The sequence below is a fragment of the Pongo pygmaeus genome, chromosome 2, assembly GCF_028885625.2.
Source record: "Pongo pygmaeus isolate AG05252 chromosome 2, NHGRI_mPonPyg2-v2.0_pri, whole genome shotgun sequence".
NCBI classification, from domain to species: domain Eukaryota; kingdom Metazoa; phylum Chordata; class Mammalia; order Primates; family Hominidae; genus Pongo; species Pongo pygmaeus.
Window position 1 is genome coordinate 60,343,517 of NC_085930.1, and position 16,737 is coordinate 60,360,253.

The 16,737-nt window shown below is 49.6% G+C and overlaps 1 protein-coding gene across 3 annotated transcripts in view; it reads left to right on the plus strand.

Moving 5' to 3' along the window:
* The window catches only part of PODXL2 (podocalyxin like 2), a 43,529-nt gene extending 26,858 nt beyond the window's left edge, over positions 1–16,671 (plus strand). For 2 of the 3 annotated variants that reach the window (XM_054480624.2, XM_054480625.2), the window contains 6 exons: positions 4,273–5,054; positions 6,129–6,203; positions 12,299–12,455; positions 13,000–13,061; positions 15,297–15,476; positions 16,135–16,671. In XM_054480624.2, coding sequence (XP_054336599.1) covers positions 4,273–5,054; positions 6,129–6,203; positions 12,299–12,455; positions 13,000–13,061; positions 15,297–15,476; positions 16,135–16,347 — 1,469 coding nt within the window. In that variant the 3' untranslated portion in view covers positions 16,348–16,671. The remainder of the gene's footprint in view (positions 1–4,272; positions 5,055–6,128; positions 6,204–12,298; positions 12,456–12,999; positions 13,062–15,296; positions 15,477–16,134) is intronic. The other variant, XM_063661706.1, reaches the window with a different exon arrangement.
* The last annotated feature ends 66 nt before the right edge of the window (positions 16,672–16,737 follow it).

A 16,737-nucleotide genomic window follows, 5' to 3' on the forward strand; every position in this document is an offset into this window, starting at 1 on the left:
GAATGTAGGGATGAAGAAAATTACTTTGCTTAGCATCAAAAATTTGTAATCTAGTGAATCCTATTTTATTCTTATTTAAGACACAAGAGTTGTTTGTAATGCCATTGGTGTAGAAGACACATTTATCAGAACTATATCCAAAGCTTAAAATATCAGTGATATGAAGAACCTTAGAAATCATATATACCATCATCCTCATTCCACATAAAAACTGACGCCTAGGCCAGGTGCAGTGGCTCATGCCTGTAATCCTGGAACTTTGGCAGGCCAAGGCAGGAGGATCGCTTGAGCCCAGGAGTTCAAGACCAGCCTGGGCAACACAGGGAGACCCCATCTCTACAAATAATAATTTTAAAGAATTAGCCAGGTGTCGGGCACGGTGGCTCACGCCTGTAATCCCAGCACTCTGGGAGGCTTTGGTGGGTGGATCATGAGGTTGGGAGTTCAAGACCAACCTGGCCAACATGGTAAAACCCTGTCTCTACTAAAAATACAAACATTAGCTGGGCGTGGTGGCGCATGCCTATAGTCCCAGCTACTCGGGAGGCTGAGGCAGGAGAATTGCTTGAACCCGGGAGACAGAGGTTGCAGTAAGCCAAGATCGTGCCTCTGCACTCCAGCCTGGGTGACAGAGAAGACTCCATCTCAAAAAAAAAAATTAGCTAGGTGTGGTGGTGTGTGCCAGTAAGTCCCAGCTACTCAGGAGGCTGAGGCAGGAGAATTGCTTGAGCTCAGGAGTTTGAGACCAGCCTGGGCAGTGTAGAGAGACCCTATCTCTACAAATAATAAAAAAAATTACCTGGGTGTGGTGGCACATGCCTGTGGTCCCAGCTGCTTGGGAGGCTGAGGTGGGAGGAGCACTTGAGCCTCGGAGTTTGAGGCTGCAGTGAGCTGTGATTGCACCACTGCACTCCAGCCTGGGTGACAGAGTGAGACCCTGTCTCAAAAGCAAAACAAAACCTGAAGCCCAGAGAAGTTGAGGGACTTACCACTGCGTGCACAGATAAGTTAGTGGCTGAGTCCCAGATCATGCTGCCAACAGCATGACTGATGATGCATCTCTGAGGAGGCTGTACACGGTTTAGGGAGTTCTGTTGGTGCCCTCTGGAGATGTTGGTGCTCTCTCTGACTTTTGGAAAGTCAGCACCAAATTGAGTAGAGGGATTGTTTTCGTCAGCTTGCCCTCCCAGGACCTCCCCACCCCATGGGATTCTGCTGATGAGTGTGTCACCATCCACCATATTCCTGCCATATCCTAGGCTTCATTGAATCCATCAGCTATTTTAAGTGCGTCCTGAAGGTTTCCAATACGCCTTTCCTCTGAACTTCACCATCTCTATTAATGGCTTGGCTACTCCCACAGCTTCTCCCTGTTGGCCATCCAACTCACGCATCTGATTACTTCTCTTTCAGAGTCATCTCTCGAATCTGCTCTTTTCTCATCATCTCCAGTGTCATCACTGCCATGCATCTCTCCCGAATCACTGCAGCAACTCCCTGACTCTTCTTCGCACTTTCATTCATCTACTCCTTCACCTAATCTTGTAAACTGCTGTCAGATTAATCTTCCAATAATGAAATATTATGCTTGTAAGTGATTTCATATATTGTATTTCCTAGGCACCCATCTGACTCCTATTCTGTTACCCAGTATTCCTATCAAGTAATCATCCAGCCCATTTCAGTTATGTTTTCATGCATTATATTTTAATTTTGAATAGATCTGGCTATTATAAAGTTCTTACTTACATTGAGGTAAAATATATTTATTCTTCTATATACTTGTTTTGTGGGTGTGATTTCCTCCTGAATCTTTCTGAAGATATTAACAAGAAACTTTTCTGAATTCTCTTTTGTTAACTAGACTAACTCTTCCTAGAGGTCAGTTGCTTTATGGTCCCACCCTTATGCTTCTTCATCAGGCTGGCTTTCTTAAAATGTCTTGTGAATCTTGGTTGTTCTTTCTTTCTTATTTATTTATTTATCTGTAGTGACTTCACTACAGAGTGTGTGCAGTAGGTGGAAGAGGGGGAGGATCTGCTACTCAAAAAGTCTAACAGAAGTGGACTGGATAGAATATTCTAATTATTGATTTAAATACTATAGTGGGCTTTCAGTTGTCACTAGGATTGTTCAGCTTCTAAGTCATACTTTTTATTACAGGGAATCAATTTTTCTTTTTGAAATAATCCTTCTCAGAGCTCTCTCTCTGTGTTCTAATTTGAACCAATTGCTTTCCAGGCTTACTGCACAGTTTCCGTCCTGAGATATATTTTCATTGCATTCCTCTCATGTGTCTTGATTTCCCATGTCTTCTTTTTTTGGTTTCTTAAATAACTTACTTAAATCTCTTGGAATCTGTGGATAGTAACACTTTTAAATCTTTGCATGTATGAGAATGTCTTTGTTTTGCAATCACACTTGAGTAGTCATTTATTTGGGTATAAAATTTCAGGTTCAAAATAAACATCCCTCAGGTTTTTCAATGCATTTTAAATTCTTCCTCTAGGCTACTGATATTAATTAGAAGCTTCATGATAATTTGGTAATCTGTTTATTGTTCCTTTACAGATAACCTGTTCTTTCTCTGAGAGCTGTTAAGATTTTCTCTTGCTCCTTATAATTCTAAAATGACATGAGAATGAGGCTAGGTGTGAGTCTTTTATCATTCACCTTGATGATATAAGCTTTCAACGCAAAGATTCATGTTGCCAGCTCTGAAAATTTTTTTTCTTTGTTTCTCTCCATTATTCTCCATTATATCGGTTCTATCTTTCCAGAAATCATATTAGCTAGGTATTAGATCTCCTACATTGGTTGTCTGTATCTTTTAACTCTTCTCTGTTGTCTTCTCACTTTTGCCCTAGAGGCTTTTCCTTGACTTTTTTTTTTCCAGCCATTAAAAATTTGAATTTTCAATCTGTTGAATTTTTAAATATCAACTATTGACTTTCAATATCCAAGAAATTTTTCTTTTTTAAAGATTACTTGATTTTCTGAGTGGCCTCTTATTTTAGGGATGCAATATTTTGTAATCTTTCTGAGGTTACTAATTAGACCTTTAAAAATTACCTTCTGTTCTCTGAATTTTCTGTGTTCTACATCCTTGCTCCCACAGTTGTGCCTCTTCCTAACTCTGGGTAAGAAAGCCTGCCTCCTCCCCTGCTATTTTTTCCTGTGTTTATTTTGGGTGAGGGGTTATCTGTTCCTATAATCTCATCTGCTTTCCATGTTCCCAGAAATTTCTCTAAAATGTTTTTATCTTCATTTTGACAGTTAAAATTGTTTTTGTCATTTGATAAAAGTTTTGGAGGAGGAGGTAAATGAATACCCTTAGTTCGCTATCTTAAAGTGTTCCCACGACTCTCCTTTCTAAAGAGTATTTTAAAACTACAATATTTACTATTTTGAAACAAAATGGCAACCAGTAAAAGTTTCTTCCTAGATACAGCTTCTGATATTTTGAATGAATTTCCAAAAATCTTGTTGTATAACTTTCATGCATAGTTATTTGGAAGAGGCCTAGGGTTCATTGAAAAGCCAGAAAACAATCTGATCTCCAGGAAGTCTCCTAACTTCTCTGCTTCAAAATTTAATTCCCAAGAATGGCAGGGAGAATAAAATCCCCTCTCCCATTGCCAACAGTGACCCTGAACATTCTGGGAGGCCCTGGAAAACTCTGGGCTCAGCCCCTGGCCTCTCTCTGGCTCTCCCTACATCTTTTTCATTTCCTGTCAGGGCCTAAATTACAGAAAAAGAGCACAGTTGAGGAACAATGGTCATAATTGAGGGGTCTCACTTCCTCCAGTGATGAGAGGGCTCTCAGACCTCCTTCGGGGACTCCACCAAGAAGACTGTTATAACAACTCACTAGAAAAGGAGTAGGGGGACCCTTCCTAGTGGGTTGTTGTGGGATCTTCTTGGTGAAATCCCCAGATGAGGACAAGCAAGCACATTACAAACACAGTGGAGAATATATACCTCAAACTACTCATGGCTCTTTTGGAGGGATGCAATATACAAAACTTTCTACATTCCTGTGTTCATTGAGTTTTGGTGATAAATTTGTATTATTTTATTGTCATAAAGGAAACAGTGACTAGCCTTGTCCCTGTGTCCTCCCACAGTCTGCTCCCCTGGCCTCTCCGTCATGATCTGATGACCCCTGCCCTGTCAGTGTATTGTGGTTCTTTTATGCCATCTGCCTAGTAAATACTGAGTAAAGCAATGAATGATGAAACAAGTGAATGAACTTTTCATCTCTGTCCTTAGATTATGTTTTTCCCGACTTAACTGAGAAGGCAGGTTCCATTGAAGACACCAGCCAGGCTCAAGAGCTGCCAAACCTCCCCTCTCCCTTGCCCAAGATGAATCTGGTTGAGCCTCCTTGGCATATGCCTCCTGGAGAGGAGGAAGAAGAGGAAGAGGAAGAGGAGGAGAGGGAGAAGGAAGAGGTAGAGAAACAAGAAGAGGAGGAAGAGGAGGAGCTGCTCCCTGTGAATGGATCCCAAGAAGAAGCCAAGCCTCAGGTCCGTGACTTTTCTCTCACCAGCAGCAGCCAGACCCCAGGGGCCACCAAAAGCAGGCATGAAGACTCCGGGGACCAGGCCTCATCAGGTGTGGAGGTGGAGAGCAGCATGGGGCCCAGCTTGCTGCTGCCTTCAGTCACCCCAACTACAGTGACTCTGGGGGACCAGGACTCCACCAGCCAAGAGGCAGAGGCCCCAGTGCTGCCAGCTGCAGGGCTTGGGGTAGAATTCGAGGCTCCTCAGGAAGCAAGCGAGGAAGCCACTGTGGGAGCAGCTGGTTTGTCTGGCCAACACGAGGAGGTGCCGGCCTTGCCTTCATTCCCTCAAACCGCAGCTCCCAGTGGGGCTGAGCACCCAGATGAAGATCCCCTTGGCTCTAGAACCTCAGCCTCTTTCCCACTGGCCCCTGGAGACATGGAACTGACACCTTCCTCTGCTACCTTGGGACAAGAAGATCTCAACCAGAAGCTCCTAGAAGGGCAGGCAGCTGAAGCTCAATCCAGAATACCCTGGGATTCTACACAGGTAAAGTGAGGGGCATGTGGGCCACCACCCTGTACCTTCTTCACAGAGCCTGGCCATCCCCAGGGCTGGTGTGGCATGGGGGCAGGATCTACCAGGTTGAGGAGGGAGGCCCTTTCCACAGCACGTAGAACCCCATGGAACTTGTGGGGATGCAAACCTCAGGGCCAACAATGGGTGTTCTCCCCACACTTCTGTGCAAAGGCCTTTGGAGAAGCTTGGTGGCCTGGCCTGGGTTTCATTTGTTCATGTGTTACCATTGCCACCCTTAGACTTCTTTTGTTTTTTTTTCCCCCGAGATGGAGTCTCACTCTGTCGCCCAGGCTGGAGTGAAGTGGGCATGATCTCGGTTCACTGCAACCTCCACCTCCCAGGTTCAAGCAATTCTTGTACCTCAGCCCCCTGAGTAGCTGGGATTACAGGCGTGTGCCACCATGCCTGGCTAATTTTTGTATTTTTAGTGGAGACAGGGTTTCACCATGTTGGCCAGGCTGGTTGGGAACTCCTGACTTCAAGTGGACCCGCTATGGCCTCCTAAAGTGCTGGGATTACAGGCATTAGCTACTGTGCCCAGCCCACACTTAGACTTCTGCACTGATTCTACCAGCAGCTAGAGTTAGTGGCTGACCTGTGCTTTCCCCATCCCATCTCACCACCCTCCTCCTCCCCACTGACACCCATGTGCACAGCAGGCACAAGTCAGTGTTCACACCCACTGACACCGCAAGGAAAGGAAAGGAGCCCCAGAATATTAACAATAAACTTGCCCTTGAAAGCCAGCATGTGGGGCAAGCTCTCTGCAGCCTGGCCCCTTTGATATAGTCCCCTACTTCCTGGGAATAATGCCTGGCCTCTTCCTCTCACTCAACACATTCCCTGCTTGGTCCCCAAAGACATTTGAGTTTGTACTCCTTGGCATGGTGCCTCACAGAGGCTGTCAGCAGCCCCCTCGCTGTAATACGCCTCCACTGGCTTCCACCTTCCAGCTTCCCAAAAGGCCTCCGACCGGGGCTCTCTCCCCTGTTCCCTTTCCTATGCTTTCGTAACTGTCGCCCTGCTTTCTGTCTCCTCGCACAGGTGATCTGCAAGGACTGGAGCAATCTGGCTGGGAAAAACTACATCATTCTGAACATGACAGAGAACATAGACTGTGTGAGTGCCCAGCCAGGCTCCGAACTGCAGGGAAAGGCTGCAGGCAGTGGACAGGGTGGGGCAGAGGGTGGGCTTGGGGGACAAGCACTGCACGGGAGGAGGCTTAGTCCTTCAGTTGGTGGCCCAGGGATATACCAGCAGCCATCAGCATTACACACAGAGTGCTTTCGTATTTTAAAATGTCCAAAGGCTCTTTGGTTCTTGCTTCCCTCTCTTTTTAATTTAAATGAATACTTTGTTCATGTGTGCACCATCTTACCTTTCCAATGATATTGAAACCTTTTTGTCTTTTTTAGAGTTGTTTTCTTCCTGTATAGGTTGCTTTTCTCCGTTTTGGGTCTCAGCCTTTTCATATATATACGTGCTCTCCACACATGTCTGGTGGAGTTTGTTCACAGCTCTCTCTATCAAAAAACTGGCTGGAAGCTTTGAGCATGGTGCTAGGGTTGTCAGCTATGGCTTCTCATGAGAGTGGTCTGGCTGGGCCATATCACTTAGAAATTTGCAATGGCAGCATTGTTAGGTCCTTCCTCCTGAGGTGATTAGAGTCTTTGAAAAGGGAACTTCTGTTCTGTTGGAAGTATAACAAGTTGGTTGTCAGTGTTCTGGGAGCTGGGGTGGAGAGAGAGGGCTGGGTGTTTCAGTATTATAAATATGTATCCATAAATATCAGTATTCATGTACTGTCTCTTCCTGTTTGCAGAGTGACCTTCTCCCTCCCCAAAACACACACTTGTGTCTGATGCTCTCTAGGTCAGAGACCCTCTGTTTCATCTTTTTTAAAGAATAAACTTCCAGTCTTCTGCCAGGGAGAAGGGACATTTCTTGGCTGTGCAGCACTGCGGGAAGAACTAGGGACCCAGCTGTTTCTTAAGCAAACTTTCGACCAGCTCATATTTTTAGTAGCATTTTCATCCCCTCTTCCAAAGGTAACCAGGGCCCCTATTCTGGAGCATCTGGGGAGTGTCAATCAGTATGCATCTGACTGCTTCTCAGCTTTCCTCATTTTGGCTTAGGGTTTGGCTCTTTAGAGTTTGCTAAATTAGGAAATTCTAACTCACCATCTGCTTCCAGTGTCTAGATTTTGTTGCTTTTGTCTCCTCTTCTGTTTTGCTTTGTCTCTCTGGTTTTAGGCCTTAAATTCTTTACCCTTGTTAGTGGGCCTGGGCAAGACTGAAGGGACATGCATGCGTTGAATCCAAAAGTCCCCAGCAAGGTTGGTTTCCCCCACCATCACTATACTGATGGATCTTCACCTAAGTGATGTGTGTTTTCATCCATTGCAGTTATTATTTTTATTGATGCTCAATACCTCATCTTTGGCCAGGGAAAGCCTCTTTGAGTTGGCCTCTGAGTCCTTTTGACCAATCTATTAAGTGTCTGATTGCTTCCTTGCTTTCTGGCATAATAAGACATTCCAGGCTCACCTTCCTCCCCCAGACATGGAGCCCTCATTCCCTTCATTGGGAAATGGTACATAAAGACCACAGATGGGTACTTGGGACCCTTGAACTTTTGGTGTGCATACGTGAACAATACAGCCTAAAGTTCGTACCTTTTTGCCAATCAGTGCATAGATATTAAGATGCTTTTATTCTGTTTTCCCTGTTTTTGTCTTCTGTGTTATTCTAATATGTGACCTCCACTCAATTAGTCATCATTATTTTTTATGGTAGATTTTTTTTATTGTAGTAAAAAACGTATAAAATTTTCCATTTCACCTTTGTAAATATAAGTTCAGTTGTGTTAAGTATATGCACATTGTTGTGGAACAGAGCCCCAGAACTTTTTCATTTTCAAAGCTGAAACTCTGTACCCATTAAATGACTACCTGTTCCCCAGTCCCAGCACCCACCATTCTCTTTTTGGTTTCTATGAATGGGACTACTCTGGATACCTAATAGAAGTGGAATTAGACAGCATTTGTCATTTTTACATCTGGTTCATTTCACTCAGCATAATGTCCTCAGGGTTCATCCATTTGGTAGAATGTGGCAGAAATTTCTTTTTTTTAAAAGGCTGAAAAATATTCCATTGTATGTATATACCACATGTTATTTATCCATGCAGCTGTCCACGGACACTTTCATTGCTTCCATCTTTTGGCTGTTGTGAATAGTGCTGCTGGGAACATGCTGTGCAAATATATCTTCAAGACTCTGTTTTTAATTATTCTGGGTATATACCCAGAAGTGGGGTTGCTGGATCATATGGTAATTCTATTTTTAATTTTTTTGAGGAGTCTCCATACTGGTTTTCGCTATGACTATACCATTTTACATTTTCACCAGCACTAGGGTTCCAGTGTTTCCCCATCCTCATAAACACTTGTTCTTTTCTGTTTTTTTAAACAGTGGCCATCCTGAGAGAAGTGAGGTATTTGGTTGGTGCAAAGGTAATTGCAGTTTTTGCCATGGAAAGTAATGACAAAACCCGCAATTACCTTTGCACCAACCTAAATGGTATCTCATTGTGGTTTTGATTTGCATTTTCCCTGATGATTGGTGATGTTGAGCATTAGTCATTATTATTAACAGTCAATGCTTACTATATTTTATCATCATACTTATTAGTTTCTTTGCCAGATGCACCACTTGTTAGAATTTTTTCAAACCATTTGAGAAAAAGTTGAAGACATTATTTCCTTTTGCCCCTACCCCCAAATACATTAGTTTGTATTTCCTCAGAACAAGAATGTTCTTTTAGATAACCACAATGCAATGGTCAAAATCAGGAATTAGCACTGCTACAAAACTATTATCTGATTACCTACCTTATTTCAATTTCACCATGGTTCCAATAATGTCCTTTATAGCCTTCTTCCCTCCCAGTCCGGGATATAATCCATGGTCATGCATCACATTATTTGTCTTGTCTCTTTAGTCTCCTTTAATCTGGAATAGTTCCTCAGCCTTTCTTTGCATTTAATGACCTTGACTTATTTGAAAAATGATAGGAATAAATGTGCATAAAAAACGATGGGCTATACAGAGACTACATATTCAGAAAAAGACAGGGAGAAAAGTGCTGGCAGTCTCTTGTGGAAAGTTTTACACGATAGAACTACAGGAGTTCCAGAGTTCAGCCCTCAAGATCTAGAGAAAGTGATGCAGACTCAGTGGCTTCTATTTTACCTAGATGTCACAGGTAACACAGAAGAAACTGGAAAAAAGTCTAAGAAGGAAACATATGAGAGGAGGAAGAAAGATAAAGCAGTAAATCCAGAGGTGTTGTTTTTGAGTTCTAGAAGGCAAAAGAAATCCTTATTGTAGAGATGCAAGGATCTAATCCTTTGTCTAGCACAACAGAGAGACGTGCTAGAGGACAAGGACAAGGAGGAGAAATATGTGGATCATCCTTTAGTGAAAATCCTGAAAGAGAGCTTCCATGCAAAGGGCTGGATCATCAAGATCTGGATAAAGAAGCAGTGCTGACACAGAGTGATGAGGTGCCAGTCCTTTGCCTGAGGCTGCAGAGTTTCTCTGCATGCCACACACATGCTTACAAGATGATCCAGGCAGCATGGGACTTTCCTTGCCCCAGCCCCCAATTTAGCCATTTCTGCAAGGAGCCCTGCTTCCTTTTAATAAGGAAAGGTATTTAGAAACCAAGATCTGGGCCCCAGGTGTGCTCATGGCTACTGGGGTGTCACTGCTTCTAGGCCCTTCTAGAAGAACTGAGCAATGTGGATCTTTATTTCTGTCTCTCTCTAGGGCATAGAAATACATATATCATGTATAATGCATGTACACATATTAAAAGTATGAATTCAATATTTCTAATTCTAATCCATCACCACTGGATGATGTCCTTCTGTGCTTACTGCTACAAACTTTAGATCTGTAGTCCATCTGGAATTAGTTTTGGTAAATGATGTCAGGTATGAATCAAGGAACTTTTTTTGTTTTCCATGGGATATCCAGTTGTCCCAGCACCTGTGATTGAATAAGTACTTTACTTATTCACAGTAAGGTAGGGTGTCAGGACCATTGCCCATGTTTTTAAATAGGGAAACTGAGGCTCAGAGAGGTACTTTTTTTTTTTTGCTCACATCACAGAGAGCTGACAAATGGCAGAAGCAGGATTTGAACCAATGTATTTATACATTTTTTGTCACCCAGGCTGGAGTACAGTGGCACAATGTCAGCTTGCTACAGCCTCAACCGCCCAGGCTCAAGTGATCCTCCCACCTCAGCCTCCCAAGTAGCTGGGACCACAGATGTGCACCACCACACTTGGTTAATTTTTTTGCATTTTTTGTAGAGACAGGGTTTGCCATGTTGTCTGTGCAGGAGTCGGAACTCCTGGGCCCAAGTGATCCACCTCCCTTGGCCTCCCAAATGTTGGGATTACATGAGCCACTGCACCTGGCCAGAACCCAGATTTATTTGATTCCAAAGTCAGGGCTTTTCCGCCTTGCCATGGACATTCAGTTTTCCTGTCTACATAATAAGTGGTATGAAATCTGCAGTCATCAGATCCTCCCACACTGACGTTGTGGGTCTCTGGGGTTAAGCCAGGCAGACATATGTACCCAGGAAAACATGGGGTGTGCAAACACAGCAGAGCACAGAGCTGCGGCACAGAGGGCAGGCACTTCATGTGGCAGGACAGTGCTTGTTTTGTAACTGGGGGTCTGTGGGTCATGGTGCATGTACCCTTGCTCTGGCAGGGGCGGGCATGCACCCCTTCTCTCCCCATACTCAATCAGTGAATAAGGTAAGAACCATCATAGGACTATGGCTTTCCTAGCTGCTCTATGGCTATCTCCAGGTACCCATCTTCTCCCACATTTAAAACTCAGACCAGTGAGTGCCAAGGCTTGAGCCTGAGCCTGGCATTTGCCATGGTAACAAAGAACAGAGGCCCAGCACTTCAATCCCCCTGGTAGCCTTTAGGTTGGCATGACAACTACAGAACAGCTCATTAGCCTGGGCTGTAACAGAAGGGAGATCTGGAGTGGCAGGGGATCCTGCAGGGCTGGCCTGGTGAGATGCCTGTGCCTCCCAGTGGCGCTGGCTCTCAGCTGCATAGCAGGGCATTGTGAGAGAGCTGAGCACCTGGGAGAGGGGTATCTGCAGCAGGCTGTGGAGGCTACGAGCAGGGAATGTGCGACTGTGCATGTTCAGGAGGGAGAAGTCTGCTGGGGAGGAGCCGGAATGAGGAGTGGCCACAGGGCCAAAGGAGGTTATCTTCCTAGATGGGGCTGGGCAGGGACAAACGGCAGGATGTGAACCAGGAGGCAGGGTTCTGGCCTGTGCCCCAGCCTGGGCTCTTGCCACTCGCTGAGTTTCTGTTTAAGGCCAGGCTCTTGTTTTTGTTTTAAATTGTGGAATTACACATACACATGGTCAAGAAAACCCCACAATACAAGCGAGTGCACGATGAGAAAAGGTCTCCTCACGCCCCTCCCTCTGTTCCAGCCCAGCTCCAGGGGCTGCTGTTCCCATCTCTGTGTTTGCTCTTCTGGCCTCCACCGCCTACACAAGAGCATACAGATGGCTTCCCCACTCAACAGCTTGGGGCTGCATCTCTGCAATGACAGGCAAGAGGATAGCTGGGTTCTGCCACTTCTGGCCCCTCCCCGATTTTTGGTAGTTACATGGTGCACACATCTCTTTTGCCCATCACCACTCCCACCCGCCCATGTGTTCATCCCCAGCACCATGCACTTGAGCACTAGGCACAGGGAGCAGTTCTCCCATAGGCCGTACCACTCTGTGTACCCAGTTTCTGGGCTTGTCACTGTACATGGCGTGTGTGTGTGTGTGTGTGTGTGTGTGTGTGTGTGTGTGTGTCCCCAGCCCCCGCCCTGCTCAACTGCATGTGTCTCTGGGACAGGCCCCTTGACTTTCTCATGGCTAGAAGCCAGGGCAGGAAGGAGCACCTGGTGTAAGTGAACAAATGGGTATACATCTTGGGGTTCCCACATTCGCTGGCTTGCAGCTCTCAGAGGGTCTCCAGAGTTGACCAGAGCTGCCTCTCTGGGAACAGCCAGAGGGTTGAGGGTGAGTACGGGGCTGGGCCTAGAGGCAGAGGGCTCAGTAGGGCCCCTCTCCTTCACTGAACACGGGGGGCTCTTTCTGCCCTTGTAGGAGGTGTTCCGGCAGCACCGGGGGCCACAGCTCCTGGCCCTGGTGGAAGAGGTGCTGCCCCGCCATGGCAGCGGCCACCACGGGGCCTGGCACATCTCTCTGAGCAAGCCCAGCGAGAAGGAGCAGCACCTTCTCATGACACTGGTGGGCGAGCAGGGTGAGCGAGGGCAGGTGATGGGAGGGCCCGGGAGGGCAGTGGGAGGCAGGCGGCCGCCCTGAGGGTCACAGGAAAAAAGTGCACGCATAAGGGCTTTGAAACTTGGAACTCCAGGGCGGTAGTTTGAGCTACTTAGCTTAGCGGTCAAGGCGTACCCACCACCTTGGGTTCTGGGGACAAGGAGGAGGGTGTGAGAATTAAGAATGGGGAACAGGAGGCAGGGGAACAAGTGTGGTCCAGCACAGGTAGGAGATGAATGGACACTGTACCTGGTGTGGCAGGGGAGAAGGGGTGTGTTCAGAAGGCAGTGTGTGGGCTTCGCAAGTGGCTGGCTGGTGTTATACAAATCGATGTTCTAACAAATCGATGCAGTGGAAAGCATGTCTAAGAGAGGGGGAGGCGTGTGCCTTGAGGGTCTGTGTGCAATTTGAGCCAGGAAGGGAGGCAGAGGCTCAGGCCAGCTGTTGGAGAGCGGGGCCAGAGCCCTTGGAGGGGCACACACCTCGGCCATGGTTGCACTGATAGTGGTGTTTCTTACCCCCAGGGGTGGTGCCCACTCAAGATGTCCTTTCCATGCTGGGTGACATCCGCAGGAGCCTGGAAGAGGTAAGAGTGCAGGGACCTGGACCTGTTAGCTTCTAATATGCTCCGTCCTGTCTCTGTTCCTCAAAGTCCTAGGAGTCTGCCCACATCATGAGGTTCAAAGGAGTATAAGACAGAGCATGCTCTGGGCAGGTCCCTTGCTTCAGGCCTTCCTTAGACATGGTTTTGTGGGAAAGATGGTGCATGTGCATGCTACCAACCAATGGTCCAATGCAGGCAATGGCCAGGAGCAGAAAGGGGCCATGGGGGTGTGGGGGCTGTGCTAAGAGGCTGACAGTCAGGAGAGGGCCCAGAGAGGAAGGGTCTGGGGAGCATTGAGGGTTAACTGGGAGTTTTCTGGGTAGACAGTGGCAGAGACACCATGCAGCCTCGTGGGAGGGGAGAGCGTGATGGGTTCCAGAAACCAAAAGAGCAAGCCTGGGAGACCTGGACATGTGACTTGGTGTGGACGTGTGAGTCTGCTGGTGCTTGCATGGCCAGGTCCTGCGCTCCTGCTGCGGTGAGATGCAGCGCCTGGGGGCCAGGAGGCAGCCCTGCCATCTTGGGAGGTGCCCCCACCCAGTGCAGTCTGCTGGCTGCCTGGCCCATCCCGGTCAACCTCTCCTACCCAGCTGCCGCACAAGCTTGGATGGGATGGCAGGGTCCCCCAGTCTTCCTGCGCCTCACACCACCTTGCCTGTGGGGTCCTTCTGTTCCTCATCTCACTTCTTGGGGACAGCCACCATCTCCACCAAAACTGCCTTTGCTCACTGTAGAGTCCAGTGCCCTGTCATCAGCCCTCTCCACTCCCGAAGGTGCTGCCACTTTTGGCAGGAGAGATGAGTGGTATAATGCTGGCCCGCCTCTTCATCCTTGCGTGCCAGGGGAGCAGAGGCCATGGTGGTGGTGCTTTTCTGGTGAGCATGTCGAATGCCCACTGAGCACCACACTGTGCAAGGCTCTCTCCCTCAGTCCTCGCCACCACCCCATGGGGTTGTGAGGGTTAAGTGAGGCACCTGTTGAGTACCGATGGTGTCTCCACGGAAGATGAGAGCTGAAGCGGGAGAGGTTAGGTGACCTGTCTGATATGGCACCACCAGTAAGTGGTAGAGCCAGGCTTTGCAGGAAGCCTAATTCCAGAGCCCGGGCCTTTCACCACACTGCTCTACTGCCTGGAGGGCCACTGAGGCCCTTCCCAGTTCTGGAATCGTGGGTCCATGAACAGTGGTGCTGCTGGTGGAAGTGTGGGCTAACCTTGACCTTTTATACAGTCCTCCCCCTGCTTTTCGCTGCCCCTGAGTATTCTGGCCTTACTGGTCACTTAATTCAGACTGACTTGGCCAAAAGTCATGCTGGGTCTTTGGAAATATACTCAGGTGAATCTAGCAAGAAAAACTGACCCTTGATAACAAAAAATTGAGAAAAGTACTGGAGATACACAGGTGGTTCACAGAAACCAGGGAAGAGCTGCAACCTGAACTCAGAAAGGGGGCCTGGTGCAACCTAGGCCTCAGCACTGGGAACTGCCCTGATCCCTCACCTGAGGAGCCCCTGGTGGTGCTCGCCCTCCTGCTTCTCTCTGCTAAGATGCTGATCTGTGGAGGGAGTACCTGCCTGGCCCCTGGCGCTGATCTCCTTGGCCAGAGAAGGCAGGACTGACCATGACAACCTGCAGTGTGGAGGGGTGCAGGCAGCTACATGCCAGCAGTGAACACGCCATGGGAAGGGAGGAAGCTGGGCAGCCAGGGTGGCCCCCCATGTGGCCTGCATGCCCTCAGTATCCCTCCCTGCACTGGCCCTGGGCATCAGGAAGCTGACTGGTCCACCCCTCCCCACCAAGGTGGAAGCGGTTGTATGGTGGAGGACGTGTGGGGGGCTCACATCTCTTGTCTCTCTAACTGGTTAGGATAGGTGTGGGGGCTCTCTCTAGTTGGATAGTGTCCAGCAGCATGGGTCCACTCTCACTTTGGGGCTAGGGCCACAATGAGCTCAGACTCAGCGGCTGGGGCAGAAGCTATGGTGGGATGTGAAGGAGGCTGGGAACATGGGCATGGGGTGGAGAGGCCTGCAGCTGTGCTGAGGCAAACAGGATGGGCATGGGGTAGAGGCGAGCCCAGGCCCCAGAGAACTTCAGGAGCCAGGATGCCAGCACCTTCTAAGCCTGCTCCCCCATCCCCACCCGAGCCCAAAGCAACCACCCCAGAGGAGCCATGGCACCCCAGGACCTCAGCTGAGGAAACTGGCCCCTCCCACCCCTAGATTGGCATCCAGAACTATTCCACAACCAGCAGCTGCCAGGCGCGGGCCAGCCAGGTGCGCAGCGACTACGGCACGCTCTTCGTGGTGCTGGTGGTCATTGGGGCCATCTGCATCATCATCATTGCGCTTGGTCTGCTCTACAACTGCTGGCAGCGCCGGCTGCCCAAGCTCAAGCACGTGGTGAGTGTGGGGACAGGTGGGGCTGGGGGCCAGTGGAGAGGAGAGTGCCTATCGATAGGTGTCCTCATCTGCAAGGGGAGGCAGTGACTCTCCTGGGCGCCCAGGGTCCCGTGGGTGAAGCAGCTAGCTGGTCAGCCTAGCACTGCTGAGTGCTCTGCAGGGCACCAGCCCCAGGACAGGTGCTGGAGGTGCAGGGAGTGAGGGGGCTGCTAGCCCCACCAGGGGGCCCCTCCCTGGCACCACCAGCCCCTTTCCAGCGCAGGCACTGCAGGGCCTGAGCACCTGAATACCTCACCAGAGGCAGGCCCTGCGTTGGTGGTGCCCAAGGATCAAGGAGAGGCTCCAGCAGCCTGGAGGCCTCCCCAGGAAGAAGCGAGCAGAGCCCTAGTGATGCTCCCTGCCTACCTCGCAAGTGGAGTCTTTTTAGGGGGCTGTTGGGGGATCGATGACGTCAGGGAGGCCACGGGGCCTTGTAGTGCCAACGATTAGTAGATATATTTTGAGAAAGGAGTTGAGCTGCAGCAACAGAAAAGAAGGATCTGGCACCTGTGGAGGTTGCCGCGGGGACCCCCTGGGTGGGGTTGCACAGACGGCCGCGGGCCTGGCGCTGTCCGGGGGCTGGCTCGCTCGCCCACGGCCTCTCCCCACCCCGCCTCAGGCGCACGGCGAGGAGCTGCGCTTCGTGGAGAACGGCTGCCACGACAACCCCACGCTGGACGTGGCCAGCGACAGCCAGTCGGAGATGCAGGAGAAGCACCCTAGCCTGAACGGCGGCGGGGCCCTCAACGGCCCGGGGAGCTGGGGGGCGCTCATGGGGGGCAAGCGGGACCCCGAGGACTCGGACGTGTTCGAGGAGGACACGCACCTGTGAGCGCAGCCGAGGCGCAGGCCGAGTGGGCCGCCAGGACCAAGCGAGGTGGACCCCGAAACGGACGGCCTGGAGCCCGCACCAGCCCCGCGCCTACCCGGGCCGCTCCCGCAGCCTGGCCCTCGGCGCGGGCTCCTCCCCGCTTCCCCCGACTTCACACGGCGGCCTCGGACCAACTCCCTCACTCCCGCCCAAGGGGCCGGCCTCAGAGCCTGCCTCGGCCCCGCTTTCCCGCCCCTGAACCCCGGCCCCGCGGGCGGCGGGCGGCGCTCCCTGCGCCCCGGGACTCCATTAAACCCGCCCGGAGACCACGCCGGGCCCAGCGCGTCTGCCTTCTGACTCGTTCTTATTTCCGGGGTTGGGGCGGGGCGGGCGGGGGACCCCGGGGCAGGG